The 24,329-nt window shown below is 42.9% G+C and overlaps 1 protein-coding gene across 2 annotated transcripts in view; it reads left to right on the plus strand.

Annotated features, from left to right (window-relative positions):
- Positions 1 to 7,732: 7,732 nt before the first annotated feature.
- Positions 7,733 to 24,329, plus strand: part of CD109 (CD109 molecule) — a 143,904-nt gene continuing 127,307 nt past the window's right edge. For both annotated transcript variants that reach the window (XM_061131907.1, XM_061131908.1), the window contains exons 1-2: positions 7,733 to 7,838; positions 9,171 to 9,343. In XM_061131907.1, the coding sequence (XP_060987890.1) occupies positions 7,765 to 7,838; positions 9,171 to 9,343 (247 nt within the window). In that variant the 5' untranslated portion in view covers positions 7,733 to 7,764. The remainder of the gene's footprint in view (positions 7,839 to 9,170; positions 9,344 to 24,329) is intronic.

The following is a 24,329-nucleotide window of genomic DNA, read 5'->3' on the forward strand; positions in this document are numbered from 1 at the left end:
TTGGAGATAGCAAGGGAACATTTCATGCAAAGATAGGTACAATAAAGGACAGAAAAGGTAAGGACCTAACAGAAGCAGAAGAGATTAAGAAGAGATGGCAAGACTACACATAAGAACTATACAAAAAATGTCTTAATGACCTGGATAACCACAGTGGTGTGGTCACTCACCTAGAGCCAGACATCTTGGAATGTGAAGTCAAGTGGGCCTTAGGAAGCGTTACCGTGAACAAAGCTAGTGGCGGTGATGGAATTCCAGCTGAGCTATTTAAAATCCTAAAAGATGATGCTGTTAAAGTGTTGCACTCAATATGTCAGCAATTTTGGAAAACTTGGCAGTGGGCACAGGACTGGAAAAGGCCATTTTTCATTTCAGTCCTAAAGAAAAGCAATGCCAAAAGACGTTCAAACTACCACGCAGTTGCGCTCATTTCACATGCTAGCAAGGTTTTGCTCAAAATACTTCAAGTTAAATGGCTTCAGTAGTACATGAACTGAGAACTTCCAAATGCTCAAGTTGGATTTAGAAAAGGCAGAGGAACAAGAGATCAAATTCCCAATATCTGTTGGATCATAGAAAAAGCAAGAGAATTCCAGAAAAAAATCTGCTTTATTGACTATGCTAAAGACTTTGACTGTGTGGATCACAGCAAACTGTGGAAAATTCTTAAAGAGATGGGATTATCACCTTACCTGTCTCCCAAGAAACCTGTATGCAAGTCAAGAAACAACGGAACTGAACATGGAACAAAGGACAGTTCAAAATTGGGAAAGGAGTACATCAAGGCTGTGTATTGTCACTCTGCTTATTTAACTTATATGCAGAGTACATCATGTGAAATCCCCGGCTGGATGAATCACAAGGTGGAATCAAGATTGCCAGGAGAAATATCAACAACCTCAAATATGCAGATGATGACACTCTAATAGCAGAAAGTGAAGAGGAACTAAAAAGCCTCTTGAAGAGGGTGAAAGAAGAGAGTGAAAGAGCTGGCTTAAAACTTAGCATTCAAAAAACTAGGATCATGGCATCCAGCTCCATCACTTCATGGAGAATAGAAGGGGAAAAATTGGAAGCAGTGACAGATTTTCTTTTCTTGGGCTCCAAAATCACTGTGGACAGTGACTGCAGACTTGAAATTAAAAGACACTTGCTCCTTTAAAGGAAAGCTATGACAAACCTAGACAGCATATTAGAAAACAGGGACATCACTTTGCCAACGAAGGTCTGTCTAGTCAAAGCTATGGTTTTTCTGGTAGTCATGTATGGAAGTGAGAGAGTTGACCCAGAAAGAAAGGTGAGTGTCAAAGAACTGATGCTTTCAAACTGTGGTGTTGGAGAAGACTCTTGAGAGCCTCTTGGACAGCAAGGAGATCAAACTAGTTAATCTAGTAAAGGAAATCAACCCTGAATATTCATTGGAAGGACTAACGCTGAAGCTGAAGCTCCAGTACTTTCGCCACCTGAGGTGAAGAGCCGACTCATTGGAAAACACTGACTCAATGGACATGATTCTGAGCAAACTCTGGGAAATAGTGAAGGACAGGGAAGCCTGGCCTGCTGCAGCCTATGGGGTCACAGAGAGCCAGACAGGACTTGGTGACTAAATAACAACAACCCTGAGGTATTTAATATGTTCCCCTATATTTCTTTGCAACTTGGGAATCAGATTCAGGTTCAGTCTTTTGACAAGACCATTTAGGTGGTTCTGGGTTCTTCTATAGGGAGACAGGGTATCTGGATATTTCCTATAGCAGCCCTTTATCATTATTGTTTAGGCCCACATGATCCAATGGAGTAGTCACATGTTGCTTGCTCTTTAAATTTAAATTAATGCAAATGAAATAAAATAAAAATCTCAGTGTCTTGGGTATGCCAACCACATGACCAGTGCTCAGGAGCCTCACATTGCTCGTGGCTACAGTACTGAGGTGGATATGGAACATTTCCATCCTCACTGAAGATTCTATTGTATAGCACTGGTCTAGATCTATTAATTCACCAAGGGTTGTGATATGGTGCTAATTCTAACATACATTTTACATTTTACTGGCTGGAAAACTTCTGAAATGAGAAATTTTCCCATGTCTCCCATTTGGTTACCAGTGATACAGTTCATGTAGGAAAAGCAGGACAGAGTTTAATACTTCCCCTTTCACAGGACTGATTCTAAGCTATAGATAAGTAAACCATACATAACTTTATATAATTCTTCTTTACTACAGACCCAACTAACGAATTATGGTTATATTTCCTTTTTTATCTATTTTTTTTTCTTTTTCCTAGAGTTTCTGAATTTCCTTCCCACTGTTACACAATTTTACATTACCATAGCCTCAAAATTCTCCCCCAGTTTCCCATCACATTTATCTATTCTATTCAGGTCCCTTTTACCCTTAAGGCCTTATTCCTGGAATTCTTCTTACTGTTGGAACTTCTCTCATTATTGCTCTCTGGGGTTATATATACTGTTCCCTGAATCTCATGTCTTCTTTTTTCTTGGCTTCTATCATTGGTTTGCTAAATATGTCCTTCTAAAGTAACTTCCTAAAAAGAGTTTGTTGAAGCAAAGTTCCTAAGCCATTCCATTTCTGAAAATGTTTTCATTCTTTCTCTTGTTTGATAATTTGGTGGGACACAAAATTCTAATTTTAAATCTTGAAATCTCATTAAGAAAGTTAAGAACAAGCCTCATTATTATTATTCCTAATTTCAATATCATTTCATGTCTTCCAGTGCACAAGAATTTTCTCTTCTGCTTTGAGTTAGAAAGATTCTGGTGTTCTGTGTAGGGGTCTATCTAAATAGTTCTCAAATAGATGATAAATGTAAGTAAACATTCATTTCATACATAATATTTCTTAAATTTTATACAATTTGAACGTGTAAAAATCAACAACAGACTTGAGGATGCAGACTATTCTGTGAATCAGTAACTAATGTTTCAATGTTTCTCTCGAAACCAGCCTCACTGGTGTGAGAACAGAGGGTGGAAATGAGAGTGACTCCTCTATTACCCATAGTGACCACTGCTGAAAGTTTTGCTTCTTATTTCCACATCAGACTCTGCCAGTTTAGAGTTCTGAGTTCCCAAGAGAGGCATGTTCCCACTAGGTGACACTGTAGCAGTTTGGTTAGACTGGCAGCTGACCCTGGCCACTTGGGGCTCCTCATGCCAGTAAAACAGTGGCCACAGAAGCGGTTGCTTCACTGGCTGGAGGGACTGAATGCTCTTGATTGTCGAGGAGTTGCCACTACACAGTGGAAGTAAGGAGTATTTCTGGAATACTCCAGAATATATACTCCAGTATATCTGCAGAAGATATACTGGGGCATCTCTCAGGCTCCCCAGGTCCTGTGGCTAAAAATCAATAGAAAACAACAATGTAATATGCAGAGGACTGATAATGCTTCAGACCCTTCAGGAGTGAAGATCTAGGTCACTCCACCATGCAGAGAGCAAAGCCAGCCTAGGTGATTACTGAGAGCAGAGGTATAGGTAGAAGAAGTAGTTAGTTATAAATACAAGCTTGTGACGAGTAGCAGAAATAAAGACTATAATAGCTACTTGCAGTTCTTTCTTGTTTTGATATACATGTATATATTCTTATATATATCAAAGTATATATATACATATTTTTCTTGTGGTTCAGCTGGTAAAGAATCCGCCTGCAGTGCGGGAGACCTTGGGTTGGATCCCTGGGTTAGGAAGATCCCCTGGAGAAGGGAAAGGCTACCCACTTCAGTATTCTGGCATGAACTCCATGAACTGTTTAGTGCATGGGATCACAAAGAGTCGGACACAACTGAGCCACTTTCGATTTCATATATATATATATAATAATTTCATATATTATGTATATAATACATACATACACACACTTCATTCCTGAGGTATGAGATTAACTGCTAACACATTAGATGGTAGAGAAATGAGAGGGGGAAGGAAAAATACTGGTTAATATATAATGGTAACCAATATTTATATATCTTATATATATATATATATAATATATATTATTATTTATTAAAATTACCAGGTGGCTCAGTGGTAAAGAATCTGCCTGCCAAGCAGGAGATGAGGGTTCGATTCCTGTGTCAGGAAGATCCCCTGGAAAAGGAAATAGCAATCCACTCCAATATTCTTGCCTGGGAAACTCCATGGACAGAGGAACCTGGTGGGCTGCAGTCCATGGGGTTGCAAAGAGCCTGACAGTACTTAGCGACTGACCATGCAAAATTATAATATAAATGTAATATATAGAATATTTTTATTATCATTAGCATTTATAATAATATATATAGTATTATAATATATTATTAACATAGTAATAGATAATAAAATAATTACGATTGTATCAATATATCAATTAGTAATATAGTATGTATTAATATACCACCACTGTATTATTACATTAATGTTAATAATTAATATTATCATATTAATATATTAATCTATATATTATGTATTATATATGTATCATATAAATATTGCTTTTAATATAATATTAATATTATATATATAAACTAATATTTTTCTTCCCCTTCTCAATTTTCTACCATCTAATATATATTAATAGCAGTTAATCTTAAACCTTAGGTTTAAAGTTATAGGCTCTCAAAGGGAGAATGTGATTCAGCTAGAAAAGGCACCGAGAATGTCCAAAAACAGTTGAAGGACTTTGTATACTCTTTTGGAGAAAGGGTCGTTTTTGGTTCTGTGAGGGATAGTTGCATCATGTTGGGGGAAAGCATGAATTTTCTGTCTCTTGTTGAAGTTAAGTATGGTTAAAATGGGTATATTCAGAAGCCAAGTGGATGAGGCATGGACTTTGGTAGCTTCGTACTGTGCCAGATTATCTAAGATAAAGCTAAACTTCTCAGAATTCCCCTCCCTGTATGGTTATGAGTTGGTGTTGGCCACAAGAGACACTTTATGTGAATTTGGAAGCCAGCTTGAAGCAGAAGTCATAGTTTTCACTCTGAAGGTCTGTGCAGGGCTCTGGCCTTGGCCACCGGCCCAGACTGTTACTGCCGTGCTAGCTGACTTGGTGGGTGTGGGGTGGCAGTGGGGCCCAAGGTCCTCCACTTCTCAGGGGGTCGCCGCCTTGAGCTTTTCTGAATTCTGGGCCAAGTACATATTTAGCTGGCTTCTTCTGCAGGTTACCCATGACATCAGAGTTGGAGGTGTTAATGGACACATGCGTTCCAGTTCACCCTCATGTTTCCTTGTTGTGGTTCACATGTAGCTTTTTTCCCCTGGCTGACTTAGAATGACTTCACTCAACCCTAGATGCAGAATCAACAACTGCTCCACAAACTCCCATAATTGCGTAGGATTTGTCTCCTATTGATTCTGCTTTTCTCAATGAACCACATGCTAAAGACATGTCAGGGGGGACATGGGAATAGTGTGAGGTTCTTATGCCAAAGGCCATTCAATTTTCATGGGAGAAACATACTTAGTTTTTTTTGTATCAAGATTCATGAATTTTATTCCAAAGAGTTTCTAAGATGCTCCCTTAAAGACTACTTACTAAAACGATATCATTTTTAATGTTTTATTTTTTAAAGTTATATATATATTTATATGTAGACAGTTTGGCAGGTCCAGGTAATTGCCTGGATATGGATAACATTTTGATGAATATCCTTCAAATCTTTTTTCAGTGCATACATATATACAATGTATGTGTGTGTGCATGCTAAGTTGCTTTAGTCCTGTCTGACTCTTTGTGACCCGATAGACTGTAGCCCTCCAGGTTCCTCTGTTCGTGGGATTCTCCAGGCAAGGATACTGGAGTGGGTTGCTGTGCCCTCCTCCAGGGTATCTCCCCAATCCAGGGATTGAACCTGTGTCTCTTATGTCTCCTGTATTGGTAGATGGGTTCTTTACCACTAGTGCCACCTGGGAAGCCCAGTCTGTGCCTCATTTCTGCAAATCCACATGGCCAAATTTCTGCATGGTTAAGCTTCTTGTGTGTATTGTAAGAAGGAAGGCGAGGATGAGCAGGGAGCTCACATCAATTTAAAATATGCACAGACTTCATTTTATAAAACAGCAAGGTGGTTCTAAACTTTTCTAGACATCTTCTGGGGATGCAACATTATCAACTAATATTTTGGAGTCCTTCTTATATCTGCCTGCCTCTAGAATGAACCTGAATTGATTGATCCATCTTCTGAAGTGAAGCTTGGAAAGAATTTTCTCCAGTTTCCCGATTTCCTTTTCTCATCACAGAGTCTACCGGTAGACCCTCTGTAGCCCACAGTATGCTGAAACGAAGTAGAATTTCAGTCCCAGACCTGCTGAATCAGGATTTGCATTTTACTGTGATTTTCATACACATTAGAGCTTGAGAAGCACTGATGTAGGCTGGGACAGAGCCCTCACTCAACCCTGTACTACAGAGGTGAGGAGACCAGAGTGTGTACCCAATGATCCACTTCAGCCCTTCTCACTTCACCCAAGCCCTGCCTGCACAGGATGTCAGCCACTAAAGATAGGAGCGTGTAGGAGCCGTGAGGACACAGGGCTCTGCAAGCCGCTCAGCAGGGTGAAAAAGGGTGGAACAGGAAAGGGAGGAAAGCAAGTTCCTGGACTCCCAAACCACAGTTTGTCTAGGTGCTACTTTCCCCCTTATTTAGCACATAGATTTGTGAAGAGACAACCTCCTGATGACCTCTTTTCCTTTTGCATTTTGCCCGGTATTAAACGGTCACCATCTGAAACTTTTCTCCGTGAATTAGAAACCTGAAGTTGTCAGGGACTGAATGTGCCCGTTTTCCAACGGTTCCTGGCAGTTCCCCGCTTCTATGGTGTAGTCATGGTGAAACCTGAGTCATCTGAAGATGGTGAGAGTGCCAAGGAGTCGGGGAAGGAGTTGCAGCCAAGCCAGGACCCAGGAGCTGGGGCTCAGGAACTGCGGGCCACCCTGGGCCACTGGCCTTCCTTGGGGACAGGAGAGCCGCCCCAACCCTGTGTTTAAACAAATTGCTCCAAGCTTCACGGTGCTAATGAATACCTTCTGTAGCCGAAGTGTTCAGCGGCAGCCCAGAGTATGAAGCATCTCCCCACACAGTTGCTTCTTAGGGTTTCAAGGAGCAGCGCCTCACTCTCACGTGCCAGAATTTTCTTCCCATTTATTTTATTTTTTAAACCGAGAAACCCACATTTTCCTGGAGAAGCGAACAATATACATGACATTTTGTTTCAAGGGGGAAAAAAAAGTTTTCTCCCGGGCTTATTGATTCATACACATTCAACGGCTACCAGCAAATACCCTCCTGTTTGGTGTGTGTTTGCCGTTTTCTCTGAGATTCTGACTCACAGTCTGGAGGACAATGACTGATTTTTTCCCACCTCCCAGAGCGGCCGTGCATTTTTCTCTGCACAAGGAGGGGCCTGTTTACGACCCCCGGGCAACGCCGGCGGAGCGCTCGTGTAAACAGCCCGCGGAGCCGGGTGGCCGGGGGGCGGAGCGGGGCGTCCGTGCCAGGTCGGGCGGGCCGCGCGCCTCCCTCCTCCCGCCCGGGTCTGCGGTGTCGGCCGGGGCGCCGCCGAGCGCCGCGGTGATGCGGCGGGAGGGGTGGAGCCGCCGCGCCCCGGCTGGGTTTGGAGCCCTCGCTCGGCCGGCGGGCGCGCCCAGCGCTCACTGCTGAGCCGGGAGTCTGGGCGAAGCCGGGAGGCGGTGGGAGGCCACACCCCGGGCGAGCCCGCGTATTTCCTCGGGAGCCCGCGGCCGCCGCGCAGACAGCGCCGAGATGCGGGGCCCCAGGCTCGTGACCGCCGCCCGCCTCTTCTGCGTGTGGAGCGCGGCGCTGGCCGCCGTCCCCGGGTAGGAGCGCGGGGCGCGCGGGGCGGGCGGGGAGCGGGGGTCCCCAGCCGGACCTCGGCCTGGACATTTGAGCCTGCATCGCTTCAGCTCGGTCCTCCCGGGGACAGTTAACTTTCTCCATCCACGAGGTTGTTTAAGCGTCTCCGGCCAGGACTGCTTTCTGAAGACTTTTTATTTTTAGTCCACGCTCCCTCTGAGTTTGTTTCGACTTTTTGCACCCTCCCCCACTCCCCCCAGTAATGTGCCTTCTTTTAAAGACATGAATGCATATTTTTTCTAAACAAGATGTCTCAACTTTAGCAATGATAAGGTGTGGCCGAGGTGGTTAAGTATGGGTTCAGGTGCAGACTTCGTAGGAAGATAACCAGTGAGACGCTTAAGTAATGGAATGCACTTCCTTCCCCCTCAGAGGGTTTTGCGCTGTAGCCCTAATCCCTGGTCTGGGCAGAGAAAGTGCTCTTTTAGCAACTTTTTGTGCTCTGCTCCACCTGGAAATGTCACCGCCGACAGATAGTTTAATTTCAGATGGCATATTTTAATCAGTGATGTTGATTAGATGATGTTTTCTTGGGTAGATGCCCAAACATAAAGGTTTGAATAAGAAACAAGCAAAATTTATGTGTGTATGTATGTGTGTCTGTGTGTGTGTGTGCGCGCGCGCCTGTGTGTTTAAGCCAAGGAAAAAAAAAATTACCCTGGGATGATGTCTTCTATAAAGAAGTTTAGAGGCTTGTGCTTTGCCAATAACTTCTGCATGTCTTAGTGTAAGCTATCCTGTGCTATTTGTGGTTTATAAAATGGAAATACTAACACAGGCCATCCTCTAGCAGTGAATGCATTACTGCATTAAATTGATTTATGGGAATGTACAACATGATAAATATAACTAACACTGCTGTATGTTATAAATGAACGTTATGAAGAGAGTAAATCCTTAGAGTTCTGATCACAAGGAAAAAATAAGTATTTTTTCTGTTTCTTTAATTTCATTACTATGTGAGATGATGAATGTTCTCTAAATTTATTGTGATAATCACCTTATAATGTGTGTAAGTCAAATCGTTATCTGTACACCTTAAACTTTTACAATGCTGTATGTCAGTTTTATCTCAGTAAAACAGGACAAAAATTGATTTAGGGGAATGATTATTTTTTCAACAGCCTTTCAATGCAGTTGCTAAGTGGAGCAGTGGGGCCACATTAATTGAAGCAGTTACAGTTGACATTGTATAGGGAATCTGTCTCACCATCTATGAAATTTGAGAATCTCAAAAGAATGAAGATATAAGGATAAGGAACTTCATTTTTCTCTTGTTGTTGGGAACTTTTTAGGCCCAGGTTTCTGGTGACAGTCCCTGGGATCATCAGGCCAGGAGGAAATGTGACCATTGGGGTGGAGCTTCTGGAACACAGCCCCTCACAGGTCACCGTGAAGGCGGAACTAATGAAGAAGGTAGCGAACCACTCGGTCTCTGTCCTGGAAGCAGAAGGAATCTTTGAAAAAGGTAAGATACACAGCAGAGTCTCACCCTTCTGCGGTAATAATTGTTGTTCAGTTGCTCGGTGATGTCTGACTCTTTGCGACCCCATGGACTGCAGCACACTGTCTGCCCTTCGCTATCTCCCAGAGTTCAAACTCATGTCCCATTGAGTTGTTGATGCCATCCAACCATCTCATCCTCTGTCATCCCCTTCTCCTCTTGCCTTCAATCTTTCCGAGCATCAGGGTCTTTTCCATTGAGTTGGCTCTTCGCATCAGGTGGCCAAAGTATTGGAGCTTCAGCTTCAGCAGCAGTCCTTCCAATGAGTGTCAGGGTTGATTTCCTTTAGGATTGACTGGTTTGATCTCCTTGCTGTCAAAGGGACTCTCAAGAGTCTTCTCCAGCACCACAGTTCAAAAACATCAATTCTTTGGCATTCAGCATTCTTTATGGTCCAAATCTCACATCTCTACCTCTGCATTAATAATTGGAGTGTGCAAGAAATATCAATAACCTCAGATATGCAGATGACACCACCCTTATGGCAGAAAGTGAAGAGGAACTAAAAAAAGCCTCTTGATGAAAGTGAAAGAGGAGAGTGAAAAAGTTGGCTTAAAGCTTAACATTCAGAAAACTAAGATCATGGCATCTGGTCCCATCACCTCATGGGAAATAGATGGGGGGACAGTGGAAACAGTGTCAGGCTTTATTTTTTTGAGCTCCAAAATCACTGCAGATGGTGACTGCAGCCATGAAATTAAAAAACGCTTACTCCTTGGAAGGAAAGTGATGACCAACCTAGATAGCATATTAAAAAGCAGAGACATTACTTTGCCAACAAAGGTCCGTCTGGTCACGGCTGTGGTTTTTTCAGTGGTCATGTGTGAGTGTGAGAGTTGGACTGTGAGGAAAGCTGAGCGCCGAAGAATTGATGCTTTTGAACTGTGATGTTGGAGAAGACTCTTGAGAGTCCCTTGGACTGCAAGGAGATCCAACCAGTCCATCCTAAAGGAGATCAGTCCTGGGTGTTCATTGGAAGGACTGATGCTGAGGCTGGAACTCCAATACTTTGGCCACCTCATGTGAAGAGTTGACTCGTTGGAAAAGACCCTGATGCTGGGAGGGATTGGGGGCAGGAGGAGAAGGGGACTACAGAGGATGAGATGGCTGGATGGCATCACCAACTCGATGGGCATGAGTTTGAGTAAACTCCGGGAGTTTGTGATGGACAGGGAGGCCTGGCGTGCTGCGATTCATGGGGTCGCAAAGAGTCGGACAAGACTGAGCGACTGAACTGAACTGACTGATTAAAGCCATGTGCTAGGTAGGGTCATGAAGAAGCCCCACATTTTCAGTGGATTAAACAATACACTTTTGTTTTTTACTCATGTGGAGTCCAAAGTGATGTTCCTGGGATGCTCTTCTAGGGGGAGGTTCTGAGGCCCAGGTTCCTTCCTCTTTGTGGCTCTGTCCTCATCAGTACGTGGCTTCCAAGTCTGCAGGGCAAGAACGTGCATTTCTTCCTGTGGGAGGTTCTTGTGGGCCATGCCTGGACATGGCTCATATCACCCCTCCTCTCATGACCACGCTGAGCTTCACAGGAGTCTGGGAGTGTAGGACAGTGAGTGCCCAGAAGAGGGAATGGGCATAGTTAAAAGTCTGACACAAGACCATATTTGCATACGGTTTATATAAACTATGTGTAACCATCTGTCTTTATTGGTTGCAGAGGATTTTACTAAGTAGGCCCATGGGAAGTAAAAGAAGAACTGTAGTTAAAATCTAGTTTTATAGAATATGTTTTAGTTTTTTAAGTGACAAGAAAAAAAGAAAAATAATGTAAAAGTGGAAGCCATTTGTAAAAGAACCCACATCTCTTATTTTAAACCTGGGTTCTAACTAGGCCCAGGATTAAATTGGGTCAATGAATATCTTCTTTTTCAATACTAAGGGCAAAATAGTTTTGAGGGGTAAAGAGTTAAATATATAAACTCTTTTTTTTCATGATGAAACCAACACTTAATTTTTTCTAATTGAAAGAGTAATATATACTCAGTGCTGGTAACCTGGAAAACACTGTAAGTAAAGAAAATAAACCAAAATCACCTGTAATCCTACCACCCACCTATAAGCACTGTTAACTAGAAGCATGATTACAGGTTTAGTCGTAGGCCAGAAACTGAGGCATAAATTCCTATAATGTTGAGAGTTATCTTTTAAGAGAATAATTTAAGGGCACAGAATGAAGGGTGGATGAGATTCCACAGTAGCTCATTATATACATGTTTACCCTTTACCAGCATAGAGAAATTAATACCATCATGAAATAAGATAAAATCACAGTTTATTTTCATTTTAGATTCTTTCTGCACTGGGAAGTTGACTGACTGGGCAGGTAAATTTGGAGCTGGAAGAGGTGACGCGTGCAGGGGCCAGGCCACTTTGTGTTTTCTATAGGAAAGACAGGAAAGTGGGAGGCCTTGTCCTTGGAGAAGAAATGTTAGTGCTTAAGGTCTGAGATTGAGTCTTAGTACTAGCTGTGTGATCTTAGGCCGGTTACTTATGTGCTCTGAGCCTCAGTGTCCTCATGTATAAAATGGGGATAGTGTAAAGTTAAAATCAGCATCTAGTACCTGTTAGACACTCAATAAACAACAGCTGTGCATGTTGTGAGTAGAAATACTATTGAAGAAGAAGATGCCGGAAGCATCATTTACTATTTACATGGGGGCCAACCTCTACTTTCATTATTGAACTATTTATTCTGAAAATGGATGAAATCTTGGCCTTAGGATAATGGCTAAAGGAAATACTGAAATACCAAGTCACAGCAGACAACACAAGGCTAAAGAGGGGCGGACAGCACTATCCTGGGAGCTTAATGGATCTTTGAAAAAGAAAGAGAGAAAATGCACTACTTTCAGGGGCTGTTTCATTGAAAATACCATTGCAAGCATGCTCCCTGTTTCAAAGGAAAATGTTAACTTTGTTATCAGGGGTTGTGAGTCATTGCTCTCAGAACAGATGCTTCCTGTAAGGTTAGGACTTAAGTATCAAGACATTTCTCCCTCTCTGTCTTCACATCCTTTGCTTTATCTGATTTCTCCAGTTGTAACAATATGTAGATCAAGAAGGACTTTTTAAAATTAATATGGGGCCTGGATCCTCCTAGGATTCATTTTATTTCTTGCCATCTAAACACAAGCAATTAAATACATTTTAGGTCTGATTATTTCATCATTTTCTCATGGGGGCCTCCAAGAGGTTACTGCCAAGAAAAGACAGCTTCCCTGGTGGCTCAGATGGTAAAGAATCTGCCTAAAATGTGGGAGACCCAGGTTTGATCCCTGAGTCGGAAAGATCCCCTGGAGAAGGGAATGGCTACCCTCTCCAGCATTCTTGTCTGGAGAATCCCACGGACAGTGGAGCCTGGGGGACTGCAGTCCCCCTGGGGTCCCAAAGAGCTGGACACAACCGAGTGACTAACACTTTCACTTTCACCTTCTAGCAGAGGTGGGTAAGGAGGGGACTATTTCTGAGTGGCTGTTTGTAGCAGCTGGGCTGTTCTTAGAAATTCCTTGGGTAGGGCAGTGTTTCACCATAACCAGAATGCATTTGAATTGCAGCGTATACCTTAATGGGCTTCCCAGGTGGCGCTAGTGGTAAAGAACCTGCCTGCCCATGCGGGAGATGTAAAGAGACTCGGGTTTGATCCCTGGGTTGGAAACATCCCCTGGAGGAGGAGGACATGGCCACCCACTCCAGTATTCTTGCCTGGAGAATACCATGGACAGAGGAGCCTGGCTGGCTACGGTCCTTCAGGTCACAAAGAGTCGGACACAACTGAGTGACTAAGCACAGCACAGACCTTAATAAAATCAGAAAAGTATGGCTTGTTCTCAAGGAAAAACTCATTTATTTGTTTGGTATATATGGGGAGAATTTTGTTTACATTTCCATCCTTGAGGCCAGTAGCATGGACTACATTACAGTTAGTTTATTCATTTGTAAATATATCAATTCTATATTTATAGGGGGTCAATTATGTTTATGTATTTATTTTTTGATGAACAATAGCCCTTGAGAAAAATGTGTTTCTAATAAACTTTGAGGAGTTCTCTCTAAGAGTACAGACATGGAGGTGTACTTGTTATTAGAACCACCACCATCATCATCACCACCATCATTATCATCATTTCTGTGGTGAATAGTATAAAACAATTAGTTGAATAAATATGATTGATAAAATTCAGTGGGAAGTAGTTACCAGAGGAGAGAAGATGGAGCAGCTATGGAGATTTGAAATCAAATCAGACTATCTGTTGGTTGGAGAATGAGTTGATCCCCTTATTTCTTACCTCCTGGCCTTTACCTCTTCCTTTATTGTGTTGTTGCCTGGGAGTTCCACACCAAATCAAGAAAAAAAATGTTAAGAACATTTGAATTCACAGGTCATAAATAAGAACCAACTCTTAAAGCATGTGAAGTAATTGAATTATTTTTGATGTCCTTAAAACCATAATTTCTGTTTTATTTCCCATTCTCTTTTTACAGTTTGACATGTTCATTTGTAAACTTTCATTGTTTTTCCTGAATGAGATTTACCTCAAATAATGAAGAATATACCCTTTTCCTCCACTAATGAATTGTCACTGGTTTCACATACCCCTGATAAAAGATTAAAAAAAAACAAAACCTAAGAAATCTCCATACTGTTTTCCATTAGTGGCTGCTCCAGTTTACATTCCCACCAGCAGTGTAGGAGAGCTCTGTTTTCTCCACACCGTCTCCAGCATTTATTGTCTGTAGACTTTTTGATAGCACAGGGAACTCTACTCAATATTCTGCAATAACCTAAATGGGAAAAGAATTTGAAAAAGAATAGATACCTGTATATGTGTAACCAATCACTTTGCTATACACCTGAAACTAACACAACATTGTTTATCAATGATACTTCAATATAAAATAAAAATAAATTAATAAAATTTCTTTTCTGTCCCTCTTCCCCCCAAAAAAGAGAAAAGAAAAAAAAAAAACCCTACTAAACAGAAAATCTTGACTGTTAACTTGAGTACTCAGGAGGGCATCTCCTGGCCTGGAGGCCCTGCTTATTTAATTATGACACCGAGCCTGCTTCCATCTTCCCACGGAAAGGTTCGGGTGAGGTGGACTCTGTGTATGTCTGTATCCTTTAATAACTTGCCTTTTCTTCTTGCCCTAAAATCTTGGAGAGTTAATGGGCTGTTTATCTCCTATTTTTTAAGGATGAAACATTCTTCTTTGTCTTCTCCCATCGACTGTGGATTTTTTTGTTTTTTATCTCGATCCACTGGGATGGGAAATCAATATTTTAAAATTTGAGATGTTAGTTGAAGAACTCAAAAAAAATCATTCAGTTTGGCTTGGATGGCTTTCTGGTGGAAACAAAGCTCCTGAACATACATTTCATGGCTTGTCGATAAAAATCAGTGCCACGGTTTTCATGAGCATAGATGAATTAGTGTGCTATGTGGGCAGGTCTCCTCGGGAAGGTTTTCACAGGCAGTGTGCCAGCAGAGCTCAGTGTGAACTTGTAGCGACATGAGAATTATTTTTAAAGGGTGTGGGTTCTTCATTCACATGTCTTTGGTATTGTGTGTAATGGGTATAGATAGGTGGGGCCTGAGGAGAGAGGACCAGAGTGTGCTCACAATGAGTTTGAGCTCTGCAGCCAGGATACCTGATGCCCTCCCATCGGTGACTGTGTGTCTGTGGGCTGTCCCTTTTCACTGGGCCTCGGTTTTATCATCTGAAGAGCAGTGGTTTCCACTTTGTACAATTACCCAGTTATTGTGAGGATGAAATGAGGTAACATGTTTAGAGCACTTAAACACAGAAGACCTATTCAAGGAGCTGGTACCTACTGTTATTGGAAGATGATGGCAGCAATCATGTCAGAGGCAATTCTTGGTCACATGCTGGGATGATCTTGAACTGGGAACTGTATAAAAGACACTCACACGGAGAAGGAAATGGCAACCCACTCCAGTGTTCTTGCCTGGAGAATCCCAGGGATGGGGGAGCCTGGTGGGCTCCCGTCTATGGGGTCGCACAGAGTTGGACACGACTGAAGCGACTTAGCAGCAGCAGGAGGGGGTGGGAAGGGATGTAACTTATTAAGTACTGAGTTTCCTTATAGTGTGGAGATTAATGCACTATCTTAACTTCAATAACCCTGGGAGGAAGGCACTATTATCTTCATTTTAGAGATGAGACTGAGGCTGAGAGAGAATGATTTTCCTGGATTAACACAGTAAATGGTATATATTGCCCGAATGTGAAGTTGGTTCTGATGGTTCTGTTGGTTCTGAATTTGAAGGTTTTCCACCGCCTGGAAGAACATGGAATATTTTTTGGTTGCTCCGCTTTGGAATATTGACGCAATGTGGTATCGGTCTTCTGTGAAAAGCATTTTTTCTCGTTTGCTTGTGGTAGTTCAGAGTTGGATCTCATGAAATCTAATCTGGATCTAAGTTGCAAGCTGCAGTGCCAGCTCTCCTCCTGATTTAGTCTGAGCTTCATAGAATTTGGGGGAGATGAGCCAAGTTAATCGCCTAGTTCATGGCTGAGGAGATTGAGGGGTGGTGTGTAGTGACTTGCCCAAGGTGAAATGCCTGTTGGTGACAGAAACTGGAAGCAGATCACAGACCCCCAAATTTATAATCCAGTGCTTCTTCCATTATACTCTAGGAAACTCTCCTGACATGGGGAACTGTGTGTGATTTAGGATATATTTGCAGATGTTGCTTTATCTGATACAAACAAAATATGGCTAACTGAGGAGGTGAAAAATGCTTACCTGTATCTTTGCGCTAGTTTCCTATTTCAGCTGAAGGTGGAGTTGCTCTTTATGGACTAATGGTTCTGCGTGGGTTGGGGGCCAGGCTAGTTTTAGAAATTCTATTGCTGTGATTCTCAAAATGTGAGTCATACTTATTCAAAATGCAGATTCTTGGTCATCCTCTCAAGACATGGGTAATGTCTGGGAATCTAAACTTTATTTTGAGCAACCACCACAAGTGAGTTTCAGCTGTGCTAAAATGAGAACAACTGCACTTCAGTTAAAACGATTCTCATGGATTGTTACCAGCCAAGTACTGGAAAGCCTGAGAGTGAGAGGCAAGCCTTCGCAAGTCTGTGATGATTCAAGGCAGCTGGAGGCCCCGCCCAGATTTCCCTGTTTGCCTTTCAGGTGGCCGCCAGCCCTAAACCTTGGTGTTAATTTAATGCAATGGAGCAACATGTCTTGGCATTTGATTATGAATCAGTGATGGAGTGAAGTTGAAAGTGAACAGACTGATTCTTTAAACTCCAAGTTAAACACGTTCTGCTCTTCTTCTGACACAGAATGAGTCACTGGACTTGTGGTGGAAGCAGAAATCAGATCCTGTAAGAATTTGGGCGGGGTTGCTGTTTGATCCCTTATGCCTTAAGAAGACTTTACAATGTTGGGACTCCTTGTTTTCCTAGTAACATTTCCCCCTGCTAATTTATTATTTATTGCGTGGGAGACCTGGGTTCGATCTCTGGCTTTGGAAGATCCCCTGGAGAAGGAAATGGTAACCCACTCCAGTATTCTTGCCTGGAGAATTCCATGGACAGAGGAGCCTGACAGGCTACAGTCCATGGGGTTGCAAAGAGTTGGACACGACTGAATGACTAACACGGATTATTTGCTGTATGTGAAACGTGAATGAATGGGGTGGGCAGGGCAGAAGGAAGGAAGTTTCAGAGGTGGCAGAAGGAAAAGTATAATATTAAAAGTGCAGAGGCTGAATTTTGATTTCTTATTTGTTTAGAAAGTTCAGTGTGGTTGGTAAGTAGTGCTTCTTGTGTGTGACCCTCTGCCTGGTTCTGTTACATTTTACGTGTAGAACTGTACAGATGTCCATTCATGAGCATTCCACCTCTGCTGATATATTTGGCATTTTGTGGCAGTTACTTCGCAGAAGAGAGAAGGGAAGGGTGTGCCAGAGGAAAGTGCCCGGGGCTGGGAGTGGCAGGACTGAGGAGACAGAGCTTTGTGTGTATATGTTTTCTGAAAAGATGTTACTCTCTGCTTTAGATGAGTGTGGGGAAACACCCTGGCGGAGAGGCCCAGCAGATAGTTTTGAAATTGTAACCAGGGAGAGAGTTGAAGGCATTGTTTTCATAGAGGCAGACAATATTCCAAGTGTTGGTGGGAAGGCATGGCATGCCCAAGAGATAATGCTTATAGAAAGAACGAGGCCGATGACTGGAGCTTGGGAGGCGGAAGAGAAGTCAATGAAACAGCTGGACAGTGAGCAGACAAGATAGGGATGGGTTGGAGATGCTGAGATGTCTCAGATGCCAAGGGAAGAAGTACCGAGAAGGAAGTTTTTATTAACTTCCTTTTATTAACTGTGAAGTGTCGTAGAAGGTCAGAGAAGAAAAGGACAGAGTAAAGGGCATTAGTGAGCCTCCAGTGAATGAATGCTTTTAAGTTGACTGTTGGGAGCAAAAGCAAGTTTTTAGTAATAAATGGGCGGTGGGGAAATATAATCAGAAAATGTAGAATCCACTCTTCTTTTAAAAAAGTTATTGCAGTAGCCTCCTTGATTGTTTCCCACCCCCTGCCCGCTCCCTGCCGCCCCCACTGATGGCTCTATGGGGCTTCCCAGGGAGCTCAGTGGTAAAGAATTCGCCTGCCAATGCAGGAGACTCAGGAGACTCGGGTTCGATCCCTGGGTTGGGAAGATCCCTTGGAGTAGAAAGCGGCAACCCGCTCCAGTGTTCTTGCCTGGAAAATTCCTTGAACAGAGGAACCTGGTGGGCTTACAGTCCAAGGGGGCCACAGAGTCGGACATGACTGAGCATATGCATGCACCCACACATATCGCTCTATAGTCTGTCCTCAATCCAGTGGCCAGGAAGCAGGCCAGATTTTGTCACCCCCACCCCCCATCTCAGTATTAGCATACATCCAGCCTCCCCATGGCCTGCAAACCCTACATGATCTGTCTGATCTCATTTCACACACCCCCCACCTCACTCTGCAGCCTCTTAGGCATTCATGCAGGTCCTGCAACACAGCATGAGTGTGCCCCTCTCAGGGCCTCACAGTTACTCATCTCTCTCCTTGGGATGCACTTGCCAGATGTCTTCATGACTCAGCTGCTCCAGGTTTTGATTCAGATATCACCTTTGCAGTACACCACTGCAAAGACCAAATGTCACTCTGTGGAAGTTTGATGGTTGAAAGAGAGGCGGATTGTCTCTTTAAAAACACAGTAGAGGGGCTTCCTTGGTGGTCCAGTGGTTAAGAATCCACCTTGCTTGGTGGGATGTTTCGAGAGAACAGCCCTGAAACGTGTATATTATCTATGGTGAAACAGATCACCAGCCCAGGCTGGATGCATGAGACAAGTGCTTGGGCCTGGTGCACTAGGAAGACCCAGAGGGATCGGGTAGAGAGGGAAGTGGGAGGGGGGATCGAGATGGGGAATACATGTAAATCCATGGCTGATTCATGTCAATGTATGACAAAAACCACTACAATATTGTAAAGTAATTAGCCTCCAACTAATAAAAGTAAATAAAAAAAGAAAAAAAAAAGAATCCACCTTGCAAACGCAAGGGACACCAGTTTGATTCCTGGTCTGGGAAGATCCCACATGAAAAATGAAAGTGAAAATTGCACAGTGGTGTCCTACTCTTTGTGATCCCATGGGACTGTAGCCTGCCCAGCTCCTCTGTCCATGGAATTCTCCAGGCAGGAGTACTGGAGTGGGTTGCCATTTCCTTCTGCAGGGAATCTTCCCGACCGGGGAATCAAACCCAGGTCTCCTGCATTGCAGGCAGATTCTTTACCAACTGAGCCACTAGGGAAACCCTAGTGCAAGGGAGCCTGTGTGCCACAGCTGCTGAGGCCTTCGAGCCCTGGAGTCTACGCTCTGCAACAGGAGAACCCCTCGCACCACAGCTAGAGGCAACCTGCACTCAGCCTCAGAGACCTAGCCCAGCCCGAAATAAATACATAAATATTAAGAAGACACCCCACAGTACTGAGGTAAAGGCCAGGGGTAGATAATTTAGGGCAAGAAGTGGGGTCATGGTTAGGAGCACAGGTAAGTGGATTATAGTTAAAAGGGTACTTTTTCCTTTGATATAAGAAAGAAATGGAAGAGAGAAATGTTTTGAAGTATCAGCTTGAGATGAATAAAACTGAAATATGGTTTTAGAAAACCTTGCCATAGTTATCTCTAAACTGTGCAGATCCGTCATCTCTTTGTAGAAAGTGGGGATAAACGTTAGAAGTCGTGGCTCCCTGAGGAGAGAAACACAGAACTGGGGGTATTCCCTGGTGCTGCCCTAACCTGGGTCCCTGCTGGACTGTGGGCTAGTGGGATGCAAGAAGGGCGGATACCAATACTGGCATCAGGGGAGGGTGCACAGAACAGAGAAGAGAGGGGAGCTGTTTGTGTGGAAGGATGCCTCACTTGGGGCTTCCCAGGTGACGCTAGAGGTAAAGAACCCACCTGCCAATGCAGGAGACATGGGTTTAGTCCCTGGGTCGGGAAGATCCCCTGGAGGAGGGCATGGCAACCCACCCCAGTATTCTTGCCTGGAGAATCCCATGCGCAGGGGAGCCTGGTGGGCTACAGTTCATAGGGTCACAAAGAGTTGGACACGACTAAAGCGACTTAGCACACACACATGCCTCGTTTGAAGCTTGAGGGGATGGGGTAGAGGCATTTTGTTATCACTGTGGTTGTAAGTGGGAGAAGAAGTGAACTTGTGGCTCCTCACATCCTGGTCTGGGCTACGAGGACCTCATACCAAAGGTGCAGTGATAGAACTGGAAGAGAGGAAATTATAGTGGGTCCTAGACCTGTTGTGTCTCTTCTGCCCTCATTCCCCTTAGGAGAATCCATGAGTTGACTCGCTTCCTTTGCAAGAGTAGGATCCAAGAAACTGATCAAAAAGGATTTGGCGGAGGTGGAGGAGTAGGGAGCTGGTGGGCAGGTCTGTGGGTCTTTAGTTCTGAAGAAATGATTCATGAATTAAAATCTGAAAACCAGAGAGGTAAAGTGCTTGGAAACAAACAAGGAGGGGCGTGTGTTAAGAGTGCCTGGGAGCTTCTTTCGCACAAATTTAGGAGTTTACATTTATGCAAATGTAATTGGCAGAAATGATTTACTATTATAAATTTAACTTTTGCTGAAATAATGTTTTAAACCTCATCAGGAATATAGTTAGTGAGTGAAGTGAAGTCGCTCAGTCGTGTCCGACTCTTTGCGACCCCGTGGACTGTAGCCCGCCAGGCTCCCCTTTCCTTGGGATTCTCCAGGGAAGAATACTGGAGTGGGTTGCCATATCCTTCTCCAATAGTTAAGACAGGGCATTTACTATTTTGTGAACTCCATTCATTCATTAGGCACCAAATTGTAAACAGCAAAAAATTGGTGGCTTAATGTTTGGTGACTGCACAAATTTCCTGTTCTGTCATGCTCCTCACAGGGAAGCAATGCAGGTTTCATGTCACGTGCCAAAGTGGTGGTGGAGTCGGTGGTAGAGGTCACTTATGTTGTTTTCAAATAAAGTGTGGGTTTGCTGAAGTAGAGACTAGGTGGATTAGCTGTGTCTGCCATGCAAGGGATCTGGGAATGTGGTGTGAATGTTGCAAATGAGCCTGTTGGTTTGAAGATAGATGGTTGTCTGAAGGGCTACATAGGGGCTTGATCCGAAAACACATGGATAAGAGAAACTATGGAAGAATGGGTGTGTCAAGATACTAACTTGAGAGTGCAGTAAGCTACAGAGGCATGACAGGGAGGGAGTATGAGGCTTTTTGGATTGATATTGTAGAAGAACTAGCTGGGTCTGTCCTATGCAGTTTGGAAGACACAGTGGTTCGAATGGGGACTCCTTAGACACATTACACTTTCCCCTTGTGGCTCAGTTGGTGAAGAATCTGCCTGTAATGTGGGAGACCTGGGTTCGACGCCTGGGTTGGGAAGATCCCCTGAAGAAGCGAAAGGCTACCCACTCCCGTATTCTGGCTTAGAGAATTCTATGGACTATATAGTCCATGAGGTTGCAAAGAGTTGGACACGACTGAGTGACTTTCACTTTTTCACTAGACACATTGGAACTGGGCCATTACACTGCTTCTTACTACTTGTGTGGCCTTGGGAAGGTCATTCATCTCATCTAGTCTCAGCGTCTTCATCTGCATAAAGGCAACAGTAATAGTACCTACCTCACACTCTGTTGTGAGGATTAAAGGACATGATGCTTTAGAGCTGCCCTGTCCATTTTGGTAACCACTAGCCACGTGTGGTTTTTGAGCTTGCAGTGTGACTTGTGCATATAAAGATGAGTTGTGAGTATAAAATACACACTGGATTTTGAATACTTTTAGTGCCAAAAAGTGAAGCAAAACTCAAAAATTTGTTTTGGGAATGGTGGGATAATAATTATTTCAATAATTTTGTGGGAATATAAATTGTTAACAGCCACTGTGGAAGACAGTATGGAGATTCCTTAAAAAACTAGGAATAAAACCACCATATGACCCAGCAATCCCACTCCTAGGCATATACCCTGAGGAAACCAAAATTGAAAAAAACACGTGTATCCCATTGTTCATTGCAGTACTATTTGCAATAGTTAGAACATAGAAGCAACCTAGATGTCCACCAACAGATGAATGAATAAAGAAGTTATTGTATATATACACAATGGAATGTTACTCAGCCAGAGAAAGGAATGCATTTGAATCAGTTCTGATGAGGTGGATGAGCCTAGAGCCTATTATACAGAGTGAAGTGAGTCAGAAAGAGAAAGAGAAATACCGTATTCTAATGCACATATACTGAATCTAGAAAAATGGTACTGAAGAATTTATTTGCAGGGCAGCAATGGAGAAACAGACATAGCGAATAGACTTATGGACATGGGGAGAGGGGAGGAGAGGGTGAGATGTATGGAGAGAGTGACATGGAAACTTACATTACCACATGTAAAATAGAGAGCCAACGGGAATTTGCTGTATAGCTCAGGAAACTCAAACAGGGGCTCTGTGTCAACCTAGAGGGGTGGGATGGGGAGGGAGGTGGGAGGGAGGTTAAGAGGGAAGGGACATGTGTATACCTATGGCTGGTTCATGTTGAGGTTTGACAGAAAATAACAAAATTCTGTAAAGAAATTATGCTTCAGTAAAAAAATGAATTAAAAAGAAAAAAAACCTCATTTTAAAAATATTGATTACACATTTATTGGCAATATTTTGGTTATATGGGCCTTCCCATTAGCTCACATGATAAAGAATCTGCCCACACTGTGGGAGACCTGGGTTTGGTCCCTGGGTCAGGAAGACCCATCAGAGAAGGGAATGGCTACCCACTCCAGTATTCTTGCCTGGAGAATCCCCTGGACAGAGGAGCCTGGTGGGCTGCAGTCCATGGGTCGCAAAGAGTTGAACACGACTGAGTGAATAAAATGTTATTAAAATTAATTTCACCCTATTCTTTTTCCTTTTTCTGGTTTGTTTTAAAAATTTCTATTCTTTTCCCTTTTTTTGTGGTGTACCTGTGCCTGGCACAGAATAAACACTTGGGAATGTCAGCTATCTTGTACTGAGCATTTCCCAGCACACACTCTGCCCTGGTGCCTCCCTTGTGAGCACAAGCCTGTGGCGTGAGGCCAGGTGTGTCTGTATTTTATTTTATTTTTTTTATTGTCAGGTGTCTCTGTTGATGGCTCTTTGATTCTGACTGGAGTGGGCCTTCAGCCTTACTCCTCACCCTTTGAGGAAGGAGAATATGTATCTTCCTAAAAAGAACACCATACTATAGGAGTCAGTAAACTTTTTTTCTGTAAAGGGCCGGATGGTCAGCACAGTAGGTTTTGCTGGCCTGTGGTCTTGGTTGCAGTTACTCGGCCATTGTAGTGCACAAGCAGCCATAGATGGTGTGAAAGGAGCGTGCTCGTGTGCCAACAGAAATTTATCTGTGGACCCTGAATTTGGAGTTCGTATAATTTCCCTGTGTCACAAAACATTCTTCTTTTTTAAAATTTTTCCCAGCTATTTAAAATGCAAACTATTTTTAGTTCATGAACTGTACAAAAACAGGCATGGGCCAGACTTGGCCTGTGGGCTATAGATTGCTGACCTTGACATGATGAATGGCTTGTATATTTAGCAGCCCAGAGCTTGGCTTAATTGGTTTTTCATTTGTATAGAACCTAACAATTAGTTTATGTTGTACCATTTTATTTATTTTATTTTTAGTGGGCTTTCATTTGACCTATTTTATACTTCATCAGTCTAAATGGAACAAAACATTGTATATGAAACTCTTAGTAAGAAATTTGTAGAGCTTCCATGGTGGTTTAGTGGTAAAGAATCCACCTGCCAATGCAGGACACACAGGTTTGATCCCTGATCCAGGAAGATCCCACATGCTTCGGAGCAGCTAAGCCTGTGTGCCACAACTAGAGAGTAGGCCCCCTCGCCACAACTAGAGAAAAGCCTGTGGTAGCAGCAAAGCCCCAGTGTAGCCAATAAATAAATAAATAACTAAAATCGTAAAATTCTTTAAAAAGAAAAGAAATTTGTAAGCAAGGAGAGGCAGGAGAGAAAAAAAATTAAAGAAGTATGTAAGGGACCACAGGACATTGTTTTGTTTTGTTTTGCTTGAAGTACTTCTGTTTTCTGTCTAGAATGAGTTAGTTCACTCAAGAGTTCCTTGGCTTAAAAATGACATTAAATCATGAAGCAGGATCATATTTTTAAGGTTTTGCCTTCCATAAATTTGTGGTGGAAACCCCATTTATCACTTTGACCGTTTGTGATCAAAGAAAATGCTGAATAATGAGGGTATTGATGAGAGAATATTTAATAACTTGGTAAAGAAGTCAAATTGTTTAGCTGAAAAGGTGATTTCCTGAAGTTCTTTATTGTATATTACTGAACAGCAGATAACTGTCAAAAGTAATTCAC

This window comes from Dama dama, chromosome 28 (genome assembly GCF_033118175.1).
Source record: "Dama dama isolate Ldn47 chromosome 28, ASM3311817v1, whole genome shotgun sequence".
Classification (NCBI taxonomy): domain Eukaryota; kingdom Metazoa; phylum Chordata; class Mammalia; order Artiodactyla; family Cervidae; genus Dama; species Dama dama.